This window comes from Dicentrarchus labrax, unplaced genomic scaffold (genome assembly GCF_905237075.1).
Source record: "Dicentrarchus labrax unplaced genomic scaffold, dlabrax2021, whole genome shotgun sequence".
Lineage (NCBI taxonomy): Eukaryota > Metazoa > Chordata > Actinopteri > Moronidae > Dicentrarchus > Dicentrarchus labrax.
The window spans coordinates 13,453,669-13,470,331 of NW_026136724.1; the positions used below are offsets into that span (position 1 = coordinate 13,453,669).

The 16,663-nt window shown below is 40.6% G+C and overlaps 1 protein-coding gene across 2 annotated transcripts in view; it reads right to left on the reverse strand.

The window, feature by feature from the left end:
* The window catches only part of plxna4 (plexin A4), a 227,703-nt gene that overhangs the window by 58,997 nt on the left and 152,043 nt on the right, over window positions 1-16,663 (reverse strand). For both annotated transcript variants that reach the window (XM_051391941.1, XM_051391943.1), the window contains exons 6-7: window positions 5,848-5,971; window positions 2,183-2,336 (exon numbers count right to left, since the gene is read on the reverse strand). In XM_051391941.1, the coding sequence (XP_051247901.1) occupies window positions 2,183-2,336; window positions 5,848-5,971 (278 nt within the window). The remainder of the gene's footprint in view (window positions 1-2,182; window positions 2,337-5,847; window positions 5,972-16,663) is intronic.

Sequence of the window (16,663 nt, forward strand, 5' to 3'; positions counted from 1 at the left end):
TATCCTTAGTCTTACAAGAGACAATAGAAGCTGGTACACACACATTTCCCTTGGGATGGAAAATATTCCCCTGGAAAAGTCTTTGAGAGTGTCTTTGACAAGGTAAAGGGGGATGAAGATGAAACAGGAACCACGTGTGTGCGTGCGTGTGCGTGTGTGTGTGTGTGTGCGTGTGTGTGTGTGTGTGTGTGTGTGTGTGTGTGTGTGTGTAACTGCGTGTGTGTATGCAAGCTTGCGCCTCATCTGTATTTGGAGTGTCCTTTTGTCTGGCCCTAATGAAGGAGTTCATGTTTAATTCAACAGCACATCCACACATCTAACTACTCTCTCGCTACACTACCTCTGTACCTCTGTCTCTCATCCCCACTCTATCTCTACACACAGGTCTCTTTGCTTCCTTCCACACTGTGACTCCTTCTTTTCCCCCGTGTCTCTCTCCATCTCTCTAACAAAGAAGGAATCATTCATCAATCACGGTAAAGCACCGCTGACAACGGATCTGTCCTAATTAGGCCACCTAAATGTTACCTTGAAGCCTGCTAACACTATCTATCCCTCCCTCTCTCTTGCGCTCCATCCGTCGCTCTCCAATCTTTTCTCTCTTTCAACCAAGCTAAGACTAATGAGAACTAGTAAAAATGGAAGATGAAAGGTTCAGATATAGGCAAAAATGTGGAATATTTGCCTCCATCTGAGACAAATCCTGAAAAGGATATAACTGTGTGCGTTTGCGGGTGCTGGAGAAAAATGAAGCGAAAAATGGGGAGAAATGCTGTATGCTTCATTTGTGTGAGCCTCAGAGTACATATTTGCACGATGGCAGCATCACCAGCTTTACATGTGGTTGACATGGCAAACATTGAACAAATGTTTTTAATTCCCCAAAGCACCCTCAGGCTCCCTGTCAGCCGTACATCTGTACACATGTGCTATCTATCTGTGGATTACTTTATTGCAGTGGTGCTGTGTGTTTGTCCATGCAGTGTATGTATGTGTGAAGCTTTTGTTCATTTGGCTGCATATTCGTACATGTGTACAGCTGAGGCCCAAAACTGTCTCTTTCATGATGGTCTGCTCACTTTAGCTGTCTGTACTTAAGGCTATACTTATCTAATGTTTGCTTTCTGGCTCCAATATCTACAAAACAATTCATAGATACAATTTTTACACATAGCTGTGAATACCATTTTCTTTAGAGCTCTGATACCAATAGTGGTTGGGTCTAAAAACATCAGTGAATATTCCTTTGTGTGTACATTTTAAGTATTATTGATGGATCATCTATTTTCTCTTTTAATTCATTATGCATCTTTTCTTTTGGTGGAAATATTGGAGGAAATGGCATCTTCATTATCTCAACATGAGGACACAATGAGTGCTGGTGAAGGATTGCATGCCTGGGGACAGGCCTTCCCAGATGGGAGCTTTGTTCAATTAGACCAGGCTTATGCGACCACGGAGAGGGGAGGTTAAGAACAGGGGAATTAGAGAGAGAAAAATATATTTTCCTTTCATTGCTCGTGGAATGAATATTGTCAGAAATGTCTTAGCTGTCTGCCTCTTGAAAGCAATGGAAACACTGAGACTGTCTATGGGGACTGTAATCTCCAGGCACTAAATTAGCTGAAATACTGTAGTAAAAACACTTGGCTTGTTTGACACACTCCTTTTTTGCACTGGGGTTAACTGGGGTCTCATAACTCCCCTCTAGAGCATCTCCACTTTGAGGGAGGGTGGTAAGTAAATCCCACAGCAGTCTAATAAATAATGTTCATTCAATTACTAAACATGTCCTAGGGCAGTGCTCCCAGGCCCACTGAGTTGCTGATGGCAACAAGAAAACAAAAATTCATAGAACACTCATAGCCCTAGGAGTAGCTTCTGACTGAGGGGAAAACATCCAGATGAATGCATAATTCCCTGATAGACATGTACAGTATGTTTGTATTCAACAGGTGCTCTAATGTTAATAAGTAGTTGATGCTGGCACACTTTGACAGGTTATCAGCAGGCTTTCTCTTGCTAATCACTGCTGTTAATGTCATGTACGCGGAGACAGATGCTGTATATGTTCACAATGTAAATATCAAATCAAATGCCAGCACTGTGACATACACCACCAGCTACAATGTAAAAGTACATTTCCTTTTGAGCAAAAATTCCGCAATAAGTCCACCCTTACCTTTGTCGACAACAATGCGTGGCATCTCTTTCTCAGCGGGGGAGGAGCACTTGATTCGATTTCCCTCCACCAAGCCATTCATCTCAGCCAGGTCCTCAAAGGTGCAGTTGACACCTGCAGAAAGTTCTGGGACATTATGGGCCTCCAACACCAACTGTAGAGAGGGAAAGACAGAAGATGTCAGCATTCTGTGCAATAATATACTAAATATTCACTATTATAAAAAAATAACACATGAAAGTGATCAGTAGCTCTGACACTCTGAAATAAAAGAAAGGTAGGGATAATTCAGTCAAGCTTAAATGGCTTCACATTCATAATAGCACATGACACAGCAAAAATCATTCATCAGTTTAATTCTATTGATGAAGCATGACAAAGTGCCTTTTATAATTGCGACCATGGTCAGATAAAGAAGTTAGATCCATGTCCCAACTGTTATGACTACAGTGCTCAAACTGCCACATCTGTGAGCACTTCAGATGTGTTTTGGAGCCAATATGTTCTTCAAATATGATTGTAACACAATATTGCTGACGAGAAGCACAGCTGCAAGTTCTGCCCATCTGCAGGGTGGTCAGTGGCCAGAGGAGCCACAGGGGGACTGTTGAATGAGAGATTCAGTGATGAGATGCATCTTGCCCAGACGTCCAAACAACATTAAAACACACTGATGCAGAAAGGCAAAGATTGTCCTGAAACTGAAATCCGTGCCATGTTAATAGCCCGTATCTGATGGCCACAAGGCTTCCTAGTCACCTCCCATAATGCCTTGTGTCATCGATGAGCTGTATAGATTTATTGTTCCATTTTATGTGCTGACTCTCTGGCTCAGCAAGAAAATAAAAAGCGTTTTAAAGAAGGAGAGTGAAAGAAATGGTAAAAGCAGAAACTCAGGTTGAGTGGAAGGATGAGGAGTTAGAAGAGATGGAATGGGCCAATTGAATGTAGATGGCTGAAACAAAGTGCAGGATGAAAAGAGACTATTGACAAGAGGAGGACAGAAATAGCAGAAAGACTGAGGGTGAAGAATGAAACAGTGAAGAATGGAGGAGAAGAGAAAAGTGCAGGCATACAGGCTTCTGGACAGGGAAAAGAGGACTCTGGGAAATAGAGAATGCAAATCTTTCCTCTTCATTTGAAAAAGCTGTGTAAGCTCTCTCTGCACCTCAGCAAAAACTGGTTTCAGGTAGTGCAGGAAGAAAAAGAAGATAAAAAACAAAACACTGTCCTTGAATAAGAAAGGAAAAAAAGAGGGTCGTGGAGGCAGGTGGAGTGGGGTCAAGACCAAAATATACATATTGATGGAAAAGCATGTCTGCAGCAGGCCTTGGTCTAGGCATTGATTTGAGGTGCAGTCCATAGTACACTTGTGATGTGGTGCTGAAAGCTGCCTCAGCAGCAGAGTAGGGCTGACCTGCGCTGTTTTTATATTGCTGTTTAATGAAAAGACGGCGGCGCGGGTGTGAACAGATACACAGCTTCCCACATAAGATGGACAGTGCACGACCGGGGTTCTATCTCTTACATATCCTCTCTCTCAATCGTTGCTCACTCTACCTCTCACCCTTTTCTTCTCTCGCTTTAATTTATTTTTCCTTTTAAAGGAGGGAATACAGCCAGACCTTGAGTTTCCTCAATTACATTTAGAATAGTCACGACCAAGTCTAGCCACAGCAGGGCTGCATAAATATGAAAATAACTCATGTTAACAGAAACATACGGGCACACAGGCATACACAAATGCCCTCCTGTGGTTTACAAAACACCATATCTAATGCAGAAGATATGTGATGATGGGCTGTTCATGTTGCCATGGTGAAAAAAAGTCTTGGCTGCAAACATTTGGTGAGAATTTATTCAAAAGCTGATACCAGAAAAAATACAGAGGAGAAAAACATGTTTTGACATTACTTTTTATCTACTTACATTCTCTATTTTAAAGCCTAATGTCACTACTGATATTGTACTCTTACTTAACTTTAAGCATAATGATTGTATAATACGTGAAAAAATTATTAACACATTAACATAGAATTAAATGTAAAAGAAAACAATATATTTTTTCTTAGAATGGCTCTAATTTTAGCAGTGGAGGGTCTCTGGTGCTCTCGAGAATGCCTTGGCTTATCTTTCCAAACAAATATTTAATAACACAAAGGTCAAGGAGGAGCACCTGTCTGTCTGGCACAAGCCTCTGCCCTGCAATCAGTTGGATGGGAGATGTGTGGCATAGCCTTTGGGTAAAGCCTGCTCGCTGGGAAAAGGTTAAACACTCTCTAAAGGCTCACACACACACACACGCACACACACACACACACACACACACACACACACACACACACACACACACACACACACACACACCCACACCCACACCCACACCCACACCCCATGAATATCATTAGAGTGATGCAGAGGTATACCTCAGAAAATCAACACCTCTCATGTGACCCTCAGAGCAAACACGGATGTAGAATAGTCATTCAGACGTGACCTTAGAAAATCATATTGGATGTTTATGCACTTGGTCTCTGAGATACAAAGCCATTTCCAAACCACCATTAGACAGGAAATGGGAATTGAAATGTGACATTGTGGTTAAATGGTTAAAGAGATTTTCATAACATTCATTGTTCCAACCTTTAAAATAGGATATCTTTCAGCACACTGAGTTTTGATAAAGAAAAACAGTAACCCTTGGAAGACATAAAATAGAACGATGTGTAAAGGCAATATCAATCTTCTCCTGTGCATGCTGTAAAATTACACAGCTTTGGGTGTAGACAAACACCTAAACGGTCACTTAAAAACATTAGAAGCAAAGCCTTGTTCCTGTCCCAGTGAGAAATAATTGTCAAATCAGAATGGGCCTTTGGTGGTGGGATCCAAGTCTGGAGCAGTACAAGGGGTTAAAGTGAGGAAACAGCCACAGGTCTCTATTTTATTAATTTCACCCAAAGGCAACATAATCCTAATCAGCTAAAAAAGCATATACGTTATAATATAACATACTCTTGCACGTTTGAGTGCAAACTCAGAATCAAAACAACTACCCAACTAGCATTTGTATTTTTTCCAATTCCTGCAGAGACATACTTTTGTTGCAATGTATCACAGCTCCTTGCACACCAATCAATACACTTAAACATTCAAAAACCATTCAGACCCTTGAAATGTGGCAGAACAAAATGTCCAGGGGAAAAAAGTGCTGCATTTAGTTGCCAACAATCACAATAAACACAGCTGAAGCTAAACTGTGTGCTGTTAATGATTGTTGACATATGTTGTGAGACTATTTCAACTGGACGGGAATGTAAGTTGTAAGTTGTCAGGGTCAGGATTTGAAGGATGCATGTTGGCAGGCAGTAAAATGATGTAAAGCAGGATTATAGAGTTAACACTGGCTACTAATCAGTATCTAGAGCATAATTACATCGCATTACAAATTATGCTTGAGTGTGTGATATTGTCAATCTGCCAGACAAGATTTTCTCACCAGAAACACATTCAGCTAGCCTCACTGCTTACTGCAATATGGCTCCACTAAAACAAATGCTTGCTGAAGTGTTTCTTCCTTAGTGAACAAAAAATATGTTGAAGCACTTCTAATTAAAATATGACCACATTTTATTACGAAAAGCCAGTAGTGTGTTTTCACTCACCGTGACACTAAACTGGGACACTGAGATGTTGTTTGGGTGGACACTGAGACGCACACACTGCTTGATGTCTGATGCAAAGCGACGGGGCTCTGATGAGCGCTCGCATTTCTCCTTTCTGGTGCACCTGGAGAAAAAAAAAAAAAAAAAAAACACAAGAGAGGGGGTGTTATTCATGGATGATAAATGCACATACACACACACAAATCTAGTAACCTGATCAGGGCTTACCCCTTTTCACCTGTTGGCACATGGGAAAAAAGAGAATGTCCCGCCGCTCCCTGACAGACGGAGTTGGACACATTTATCATATTTCCTCTCTAGGAGTGTACTAGCCACAGTGGCCAGTGAATGGAAACCCGGTCTCCAGGGGGTGGGAGCAGTGGCATTTAAAACAATGGTGGCTCTATATGTGGAAGTGGAGCCAGCCCGTTGGGAAAGAGGTAGGCCTTGTCTTTGTAATGCTGTCTTAATGACTGGCATTCATGGGCAATGCCAAGTGCAGGTGGAGATGTGGATGTTGGTGGGGGGGGGTTAGGGATGGATTCCTCCGCCTCTTAATACCACACCAGGTGGTCTAATCCAGTCCACTACAGTGGTTTAGGGAGTTGGAGGACTGGACCCTTTGTCTTGTAAGAGGAATTTACTGGCTCCTGTTTCAAACACTATCCCTTGACATACTGCAAGATAACTCCACATAGTTTGGTGGGAAGGAATTGCAGTTCACTTCCATTTAGACTTGCAGTGGAAAGTTAATGGGTTAAATATTACAGCTGACAAACTTTGGTGAAGCTTAAAATTCTTGATACATGATGGTTCTGTGAGAAATCGGGCCCATTTGCGCTATAACCTCAACCTTCTACTCCTCTCTCCAAACACACACCCACGCTCCTGTTCTCATCTAATCCTCTCATAAACTTATGCAAGTTCCCAATTGATTCAGACAAAAATGTTCTGTGCAATTAACAACCTGGCAAATCCAGAGTCCCCTAAAACTCCTTTAGAGAAAGAGAAGAATGAAAAGAAAGGAAGAGGTTTGTAATGAATGAATGAAAGGAAGACTTTTGAGGTGGTTGAGGTCTGAGATACAGTAATACCTTATGCTGCAAGAAGCTTTTTTTTATCCTGAATTGGAGAGATTGAGGGAGGGTGGGTTTTGACCTGACATGAGTATTGTAAAATTAAGCGGCCTAACGTGCCCCAAAGAAGATAGACATAAAGAAAGAGAAAAGAAATAATCTGTTTTAGAGAGGGAGAGAACAGGGGGAGGGGTAAATAGTGCAGGAGAGGAAGAGAGTGTGGAAAAGAAAGAAACGGAGAAGGAAGATTTAAAAGGAAGGCAACCATTGTTGGCTTTCTGTGAAGCTTTCACTGCTAAGCCGGTTTGAGTAGGGGTTTAATCGCTTCGGCTTCCTTTGTGTTTCTCTATCACTCCTGTCTGTTCCTCCTTTTCTAGCTCTGATTTAATAAGACCACATCATATAAGCACCCCCAGGCAAAGAGCACACACAGACACCCAGAAATACACACTTTCACCTACAAATATTCATATAAACATATACATTTACTGTGCTTCCTGCATACCCACAGGTCTGCTGTTTACACACGTGGAATAACACTGTAAAAAGATGCTCAATAGGATGTTTTGTTTACGTGCTTGTCTTGTATGTGTTTATTTGCGTGCGAGTATTTGTATAGTGATGTTGCTGGTTGTGCTTGTTCCTTGACAGTGTCACTGTTTTGGTAAAAAAAAAATCAATTTCATGCCAAAAAGACTAGCATTATTAGCGTCTACTGGCACAATCTCTCTCAGTGAATCACTATGAGTGACTGAATCATTATAATTGAATAATAAATGGATGAATAGAGGTTTATGCCATTCAATCAATTTCTCCCTATCTCGCTCTCTCCAACACACACAGATACACACACCATAAATATGCATCTATAAGCTGTTCTCTTCAATATATTTATAAACAGCAGCATTTTATTGATTTCTTAAGGATGTTAAGAGCAGTATAAGACACTGATATAAAGAAATTACAAGGGTAAAATAATGGACAGTGATAAAAATAAATTAATATTAAGCATATAATAAAGGAATAAGGCACTCAGTTGCCCTTGGATTAGCTTCAATCAAATTATGTCATACAAGACCAATAATGTGTATAGGGAGATATACTTCAAGAAAAGCTTTCAGCCATGAACCAATATTTCTCAACTTAGTCTGTGTTGACAATGTGTAATGAGATGCAGTTAATTCTAATTCAGTGGTAATTGCCCAGGTTCTAGATGTGTGTAGTTTATTATCCTGTCTATGCCAGTGTGGTTTGGCCATGTTATTTGCCCTGGCATAGGATGATGTGCACCTTCCCACATACAAATCAAGCACAGATAATTTTGATCAGCTATACACTTGTTGCTTGAACATTTGAAGACAGGGAACACCAGACCACTTACAGGTGACACATACAGTTACATGAAAAGGAAATGTCCTTTCAAAAAAAGTTGTGCTTCTATTATTTTATCCCCAGCTTTCCATGTGAAAGTGCAGTATACAGTACAAACACAATACAAATGTACTAGGTAACTATTTGATGTTTAATTTCTGTGCAGTTACGTTTATGGTTGTCACACGGGGAAGTCAGTGGGCGAACCAGACAGAGATCCTAAGTATTTTGATTTATGAGGGATGTGCTCAGGGGTGATAAATCCTCCTTACACCTCACTGAGTCGTGTCCAGGCTAGCCTCTATTCCACTCGTGTCTGTAACTCAATGCAATCTCCCATTCAGCATTTCTCTCATTAGTCTTTTTGTTTATGGGGTTTATTGTCCATACGTGGAGACAAATCTGCATCCACTACAGCAGTTAGACCCTGAAACCTTTGTGATTTTACCAAAGTTTAATAATCACTTTGTATGCACAGAAAAACCCTACAGCTCCATAGTCCATACCCATAAAATTCACCAAAGCTCTCTCTCATTTTTTCAACTTTCTAGCTCAAATCTCTGCTGTCTTCTTCACCATTCTGTCCTGCTGTTATTACAGACATGTCTGAACTAACCCCAACCCCTCAACTCGCCCATGGACTTGCTTCTCTTGGTGACATTTAGCCTGCAAATGCTGTCTGCTTAAAAGTGAATAAACAAGTATATTAGATTGCTTGCATTGAGACATGTGATGCAATCCACACAACACACTGTTGAGAAAGGCTGGATTTTGAATAAGGCTTTCCAATTTGCCACAGAGTGCACTACATTAACAGTCTGACATTTTATTTGAGTGACCACATTGTGTAAATTTATACTGTCCTCATAAATTCTGCAATGGAACTTAAAAAGTAGTCTACACTACATTCTGCCGATCCCACAATGCAATGTGCTGCATTTTACAGATGCAGAAATTACTCTTGACTTTATACCTGTCAGTTATATTGCAAAATGATGATGATTAGTAAATATTCAAGATCTCAATTTACTGCTCACTATTGAGTGCCCATTATATAGGGAGTAGTGAATGAGAGGGAGTCATTCTGGACACAGCCCAAGTAAAACTGGGTCTATCTATATGACCCAGGTTTATGACATCTCTCTAAGACACTAGCTGATATAAATAACGAGTGGAGCGAGTGAGGGATGGAAGGCTGTTGATGCAGGGAATCAGTGCCAGAAGGAATCAGAGTAAGCAAGACATGATGCAAAGACTTGTTAATGTCAGTTTCACATCAAATAACATTTTTAGGTTTGGTTTTTATGCGTGTGAGTCACAGTGTACAATGTTTATGAGAAATAATTACTTCTGTGAGGATTTGCAGCCTACGTGTTTTATAATCTGCAGAGTTTTATAATGTATCTTAATATAGTTACAAGCCAAAAAGACATAATGAGGCAGTGTGAGCTGATGAGTGCAACAACTAGACCTGGCGTATCTGGACTGGGGCCTGTTAATATATTATGATTAGATAGGGTATACCACTAAGCTCTAAGAAGTGGACAGAGGCCAATTTGTTGAGCTTGTTATGCAAATGTACAGTAAATATGAAAAATGTCATTAAAAAAGAAACAAACACCCACACTCAACTGTACCAAAGAGCATCAATCTGAAGAAAAGACCAGTTGCAAACACACTGGATTAATATCCTACTTTGCTTCAGTGTGTGTCTTTGTTGAACCCTTCTGCCATACTATCCCAGATTCTACAATGGTTATGTATCATGATATATTCTCCTTGTATGAACACAACCCTCTAGCCTTTACAATGTCAGCTTTTACTGTAAACATTTTACTTTCCTTCACAAACTTTACCAACTCGAAAATGTCATATAAGTTATAAATAGAGGTTGCAATGCATCCAGTGAATTGTACTGCAGGCACCTGGATGGCCTCTGTTTATCTATGCTGATGTCATACAGCCCTGCAGGGACTGTAAGTTACATCTCTTTCTCAGAGTCAGAAGGTCACAGATTTGCTGGGCAGGATGAAACAGCCAACAGGTTGAATTATTAGCTTTGACATCTCAGACACGAGCCATGCGGGGACTGTGACTCAGCAGAAGACTTTTTCCTTCTCTCTGCACCTCTCTATCTCCCTAAGAGTTGGACAATGGCACTGCTGCAAAAACACGCAGGGTTTTCTCATTCAATTCAATAAGACCATTGCAAGTGCACAGAGTGCTACACCAACAAAACACAGGATGCTCCGGTAAAAAAAACATGGTCCTGAGTCAATTCTTTCTGACACATTGCGCCATTCGCCAACACTGTTTACCTCGCAAAGGTTGAGACAGGAGAAAGTCACTGTCATACAGGATGTTGCAGTGTTTTGGAATTTGAGAAGGTTTCCAATGGACTTTCTGGTTTGTATTTCATCTTGAAAATCTACATACCAATGCAACCCCTTGCATTGTTTCATTGTGAGGAAGCACTTCTTCAAATATTGAAACTACTTTTATGTGATTTCTTTCCTGGCATACCCCCAAGTTTATGTTCATTCTTCTGTATATACCAGCAGAAAACCCTACTGAGATGCTAGTGTGTGACAGCAACTAACATATATGCGTTTACCTTTAAGAAATGGTCTTGCATCCTTACTGAATCTCTCACCAATGTGTAAAACATGTACACATATTGATTTGGATTAACCCGAATGTCCACACAACTGTGAAGGGGAATTTATGTAGCTGCTCTGGCTGATTTGGGGCTTCCGTGAAAGGATATTGAAGATAATGCCGTACATGGTTTAGCTGATGTAAGTTGTGGGTATTATCAGAGTAAAGCACTGGATAATTGTTTTCAATTACTATCCAGACAGACCTTGAAAGAAAAAAAGATTGCATCGTTTATAACAATATGAAACAATCCCACCCTTTGTAAACATCAAAGAATAGACCATTTAGAGAACCCCAGAAATCAAAGCGATTTAGATTTCAAATAACAGTCATAAAAAGCCTGACTGGGGCTATCTTTTTTCTGGAGAATTAGATGTCCAACATCTATTCATTTGGTTGGTAAACACCACTGTTGTGCAGAGCTGTTTGACTGACTGGCAATGATACATTATGAGTGAGCGAGCTGAAAGGATTAGATTGGCCCTGAATGGAAACTAATCTGCACTCTTGTTTCTCCCAGCCTTTGATAAGGTGACACAATTAGAGTGAGGCTGAGAAGAGGGCAGAGAAGGATTTTTAGCCTCTGCAATTGTTGCTGATGAGGCTGTCATGGCCATTCAAAGCTAGATGGTATTGTGGATAATATATTTCATCTCACAATATTCATCATCATTTAGCTCTTTTGATGATTTAGTTGACGAAAATGTTTAGAATACATATTTATTATACATTATTCAGTGCAGTATGTGCCCACAGATCAAAAAATACCCATAATCAACACAAAGGGATAAATTCAAATAGGTTTAAATTACTATAAGCCTAGTGACATGCATATGAATACAGTAACCTTTAAAAGTAACCTTTAACTTAAAAATGAGCATAGCTGACAACAACTTATTCTTTGATTCATAGTTTGGGTTTGAAATGTGCACCAGCATAATGAGATGTACCCTGTAAATGAATGAAAACTACATAAAAAGAACAGGGAGAACAAAGAGAACAAGAACTCAAAGAGCAGAACTTTGTCAGGTAACTGAAAACAGAATAACACCAGAATTTAGAAGTAGAAACTTTAAAAAGAGTTATGATGTACATGGGTTTCATGCAACACAATGTCATGACATTAAAAATAATCACAAGGGCCAAAGTCAAACAAGAATCAAACATACAGCATTCTTTGGTATTTTAAAGGCATGGGGGCATAGTACCATTCCAGGCTTGAGTCCTTGTGGCTGAACAAGTTGAGTATCAGTGGGGCGCAGGTTGCAGGGTTCAGGGGAGCGTAGAGAGAGAATATACTAAAGAGAGGGTGCAGATGTATCTGGCCATGTGAGACTTCAGGTGTAATGCATATCTAATGTGAGGCATGGAGAAGGTCAAGCAGTCTGGGAAATGAAAGCTATTAAATTCTCACAAAGCCGAGGTCCAGCCATCCTCAGCTCTATCAAATGCTCATGTCACTGGAGGAAACAAACACGTGAACACACACACAGTAAGTATCAGACACATAAGTGTAATTCAACTAGTATATACATGTACATATACACACTAAAGATACAAAAACTCATTCATACATACGTGTATGCATAATTCTACGCACAAACAAGAAAACAAATCCTCCCCTGCAGTGAAATTACAAGTATTACTACAACTAGGTTTCTGCCTTTACAGTGCTGTTTGAGGTAAATCAATGCACAACAAACAGGGACTCTGTAGTCCAGTTGAAACCCAATTACCATACTACCTATGCATCATCAGACACTATATGGAATCCTATACATACTAATAGCCTGAGGCTCTATAAGGTACTGTAGAGCAGGAGCTGTGTCACAGGGATTCAGTGAAATCACACACATCTACATTCAACCTGGCTACATCTCTCACTACATGTGACCACAGACACACATAAACACAGCTGGACACAGACAAACACACACACACACACACACACACACACACACACACACACACACACACACACACACACACACACACAGAGTCAGTGTGCCTCCTTGTGCTATCATTAAGAGTGGTGGTCCACAGAGCAGAAATCCACATGGAGGGGCCGGTGGGAGAGTCATTACCTGGCCCACTGGCCATGACCCTGTTACTCCCGTTTGTGGACACATACACACACAAACACACACTCACAAAATCTCTGTCTCTCATATAAGCCCATACACAAAGACACAGAAATTGCAGAGTGGCTGCCCTCAAGTCTAGAAATCTCTGAGCCATGCCCTTTACATAGTACCAATGCAAGAACACCGGCTGAGCGGAAAATTACACAGTAACACTGCTCCTGAGACTTTGCACAGGTAGCCATATGAGATAAAACGATCTCTTAAAAATATATGGCTGAAAAACAGCATGGGGCAGGGAGAGAGCCTGATTTCGTCAATCAATGTTCCATAAACATTTAAATGAAATTAGGGATATTAGCACTTATGATTTCCAACAACCTCCATTAATCCTATATTGCTCTCTCACGCACACAAACACACTAGCATAGATGGTGATCGGCTGCATCAATCTGGCCCTGCGGGCAAACAAGTAGCAGCTGTTTCTCTCTGCTGTGACTTTTGGTGCCTCACACTCCACCACGCAATTTTAGCAGCTGTCAAGAGCTGTGCCACCAACTTCCTTCATCTCTCTATCTCACACGCACACAAAAAACAAACAAACAATTCCTTGGCAGAGCTATCTAATGGTGGGATGGTGTGGCAGGCTTATTAGGCTGTTTATCTAGCATATGTGATGCAAGTGCTGCCCCTGAAGATGCCATTAGGCCAGGCTCTCTATATTAAACAGCTTTATCTGTCTGGCTCAGAGGTGTGTGTGTGTGTGTGTGTGTGTGTGTGTGTGTAGGGGGCAAGAAGTTAAAGAGTGTGACAACTACTCTCATTTACAAAATACATTTTTAAGAATTCTTCACCTGAATTATTGAAACATTTTGTTTTATGAAATCTTTTTTTCTGAAAACAAATTAGACAATTAAGCAGCATTTTGTTGACACAAAAAGAGGGCAGAGGGGACACTGTAATGACAGAAATTATACTCCATCATCAACTAACTACACTACTGCTGGTTATTTGTACATCTTAATTACATATGTACACTCGTTTACTTTTAAATATTCATGGGGAGTTCTAAGATTGCTCATTCTTTGTGTTTAAAGATGAACAAAGAGAACTAACATGATAGTTTAGCTGGGATAAGACAGACAAATAATATAAAAGCTAATATTGGAATGTTTCCAAACAGCTCATATATCAGTGCCCCATTTATTACTACATCAAAACACAACCTGACCTTGCATTCATAAAATAAAAGCCCAGACAGTGACAAGGGAAGACAATGGCGTATCATTGCATTGCATCTACAGCGTTTCCCAAGGTATTTGTGAATTGAAGTACCCTGTTTGATGATGTTTTCATAACTGCCTGAGCGGGTGATAGTGCAGGGCACTGGAGGGCTGCCTTTCAATGGGGTCTCGGTAGTGCACTTGGCTTTTATCTTCCATATATTGTGTTATGATCCTGCATGTGTGCAGCTGCACTCGGCAGCATATGATAGTATTGATCCAAGCAGTCAATATCCAGCCTGCGGAGTTAAGGTGTGTTTATTCACAGCCGCAAGGCAGTTTGTAACTCTGAATGTGGAGACACATTGAAACTATACTTGTAGGGTGCTTGCAAGTCTCTGAAATGTATGAGTATACAATACATACAATATATAAGGTCTTATACACGTTTATCTTTTATTTTTTGTCTTACATAGTGTGTAGTATTTAGTGGCATCTAGCTGTGTAGTTGCAGATTGCATCTCTCGCTTCACCCTCCCATTCCTTGCACAAAGGAGAAACTACGGTAGCCGCGAAACATGCAAAAAATGCAAGCGCCCTTATCTAGTGCCAGTGTTTGGTCAGTGCTGGTCAGATGGTGTCACACAGGGAAAGAAAATCGGTGCTGGTAGTGAAACATAAAGACCAAAATATTTGCTAATGTTTACTGAGCAAATGCATACAACATGTCTGTAAAATCTTATTTAAAATAACTCAATAAAAAGGTACACAAAAGCCCAGTTGTTTGCACAGTGAACAATTGAAAGTGCTCTTTTTAGACCTGACAGCAGGTAACAACTGTTTTACCACAACAGTATTACCACTATGGAAACAGCTCTAGCTTGTGAGTAAATTTAGACATACAGATACAAATGACATATATTGTCTTGGCACGCATGACTAATTCTAAGTGTGTTATTAAATTACATGCTTATTATAGTCTTACTATGCCACTGTTGCCATAGCCCCAGCTATGTGATGGGACATGTGAGGTGACCTGCATGAGTACCCTCTCCCAGAGCGGCTCTCCATCATAGTCAAGATGAACCATATATCTGTGTGTGTGTGTGTGTGTTTACCTTCACATCCTCAACAAGAGTACCTGCTCCTAGAGTTTAATTTATGCTCTTGACTGGAAGATTTCTCATCCCCACTCTCTCTTTCTCTGAATTTATGTAACCTCTCTTTCCCTCTTGTCCCACTCACCCCTCTCATCGTGTGGAAAATATCACCCTATACCCACTTCCTTTGGTTGTCAATGCATCTCTCATTCATCTTCTCTGTCTCCTGTCAGTCCCTGTGTCTGGTTCATGCTCTGCCGGACAAAAGCAACACACCTTCCCCACTGCGAGTGTGTGAGCATGTCCATTTTCAAGTGTCTGTGTTTCCCTGTGTGTGGTAGGGTGACACTAAGTGACGGTGAGCAATGGTCCTGACTTAAAAGTGGGCATGCAGCTGTTGTATATGTGCTTGTGTGTTTGGGCTAGGTTGATTGTGTGTGTGTGTGTGTGTGTCTCTTCATACTATGGTGACAGTTCAGAGGGAACTGGGAGGTGCAGCACTCCGTTCCATCCTGATGCCCCTGTCACTTCTTGGCCTTGTTCCCTTCCCTCAACTTCCCTTAGCATCCAGCGAGAGGTGGAGGGTGGGGGCAAAGGGGGGGGAACCAGTCACCCATACTCAAGGGATGGCCATCCTCCCCTGGGCACAGACATCAGAGCAAGTGCCATGGATGCAGGGATCTCAAGATCAAAGAAACAACTTTGAATAAATTTAACTTTGAGATTTGACCAAGTAATTTTGTGACTGTTTAAAACCAAATCCAGTTCCTCCACTTTGGGATATTATTATTATTATTATTATTATTATTATTATTATTATCAAATTTTAAGTAGCTTAACTTGTGATATAAAGGGTTCTAAAATTGTATATGTCAGTAATTATTTGGATAGCCAGGTCTTTTGCGCTGAAAAAAAATCAGTAAGTTGTATTGGAATTTGATTAAAGTCTGCCAGGAATGCTCTGATCTCAAAGGAGATTCAAAGTGCAGAAGTGGATGTGTATTCAGAGTGGATGCACACGAGAAGCCTAAACTAAAGTCTAGTACTTGCCAGACACATCCCTTCATTGGGAATCTATTAGTGACTAGATAGGCTGATAGTCCAGCTGTTCCAAAATAAGACCCACTGCAGTTTGTCAAGATACTGGCATTTGTGCTGCTTATTGCTAGATTGTTGTTTTTCTTTATTCCTTATCTAGTTCAAGTCATGAATGATACTGCAACGAACATGACTGTTTTCCCATTGAGCACAAAGCTTTCGTTTATCATTTCTTTTGCTTTCATTATATTCTATTTTTTCTTGTCCTT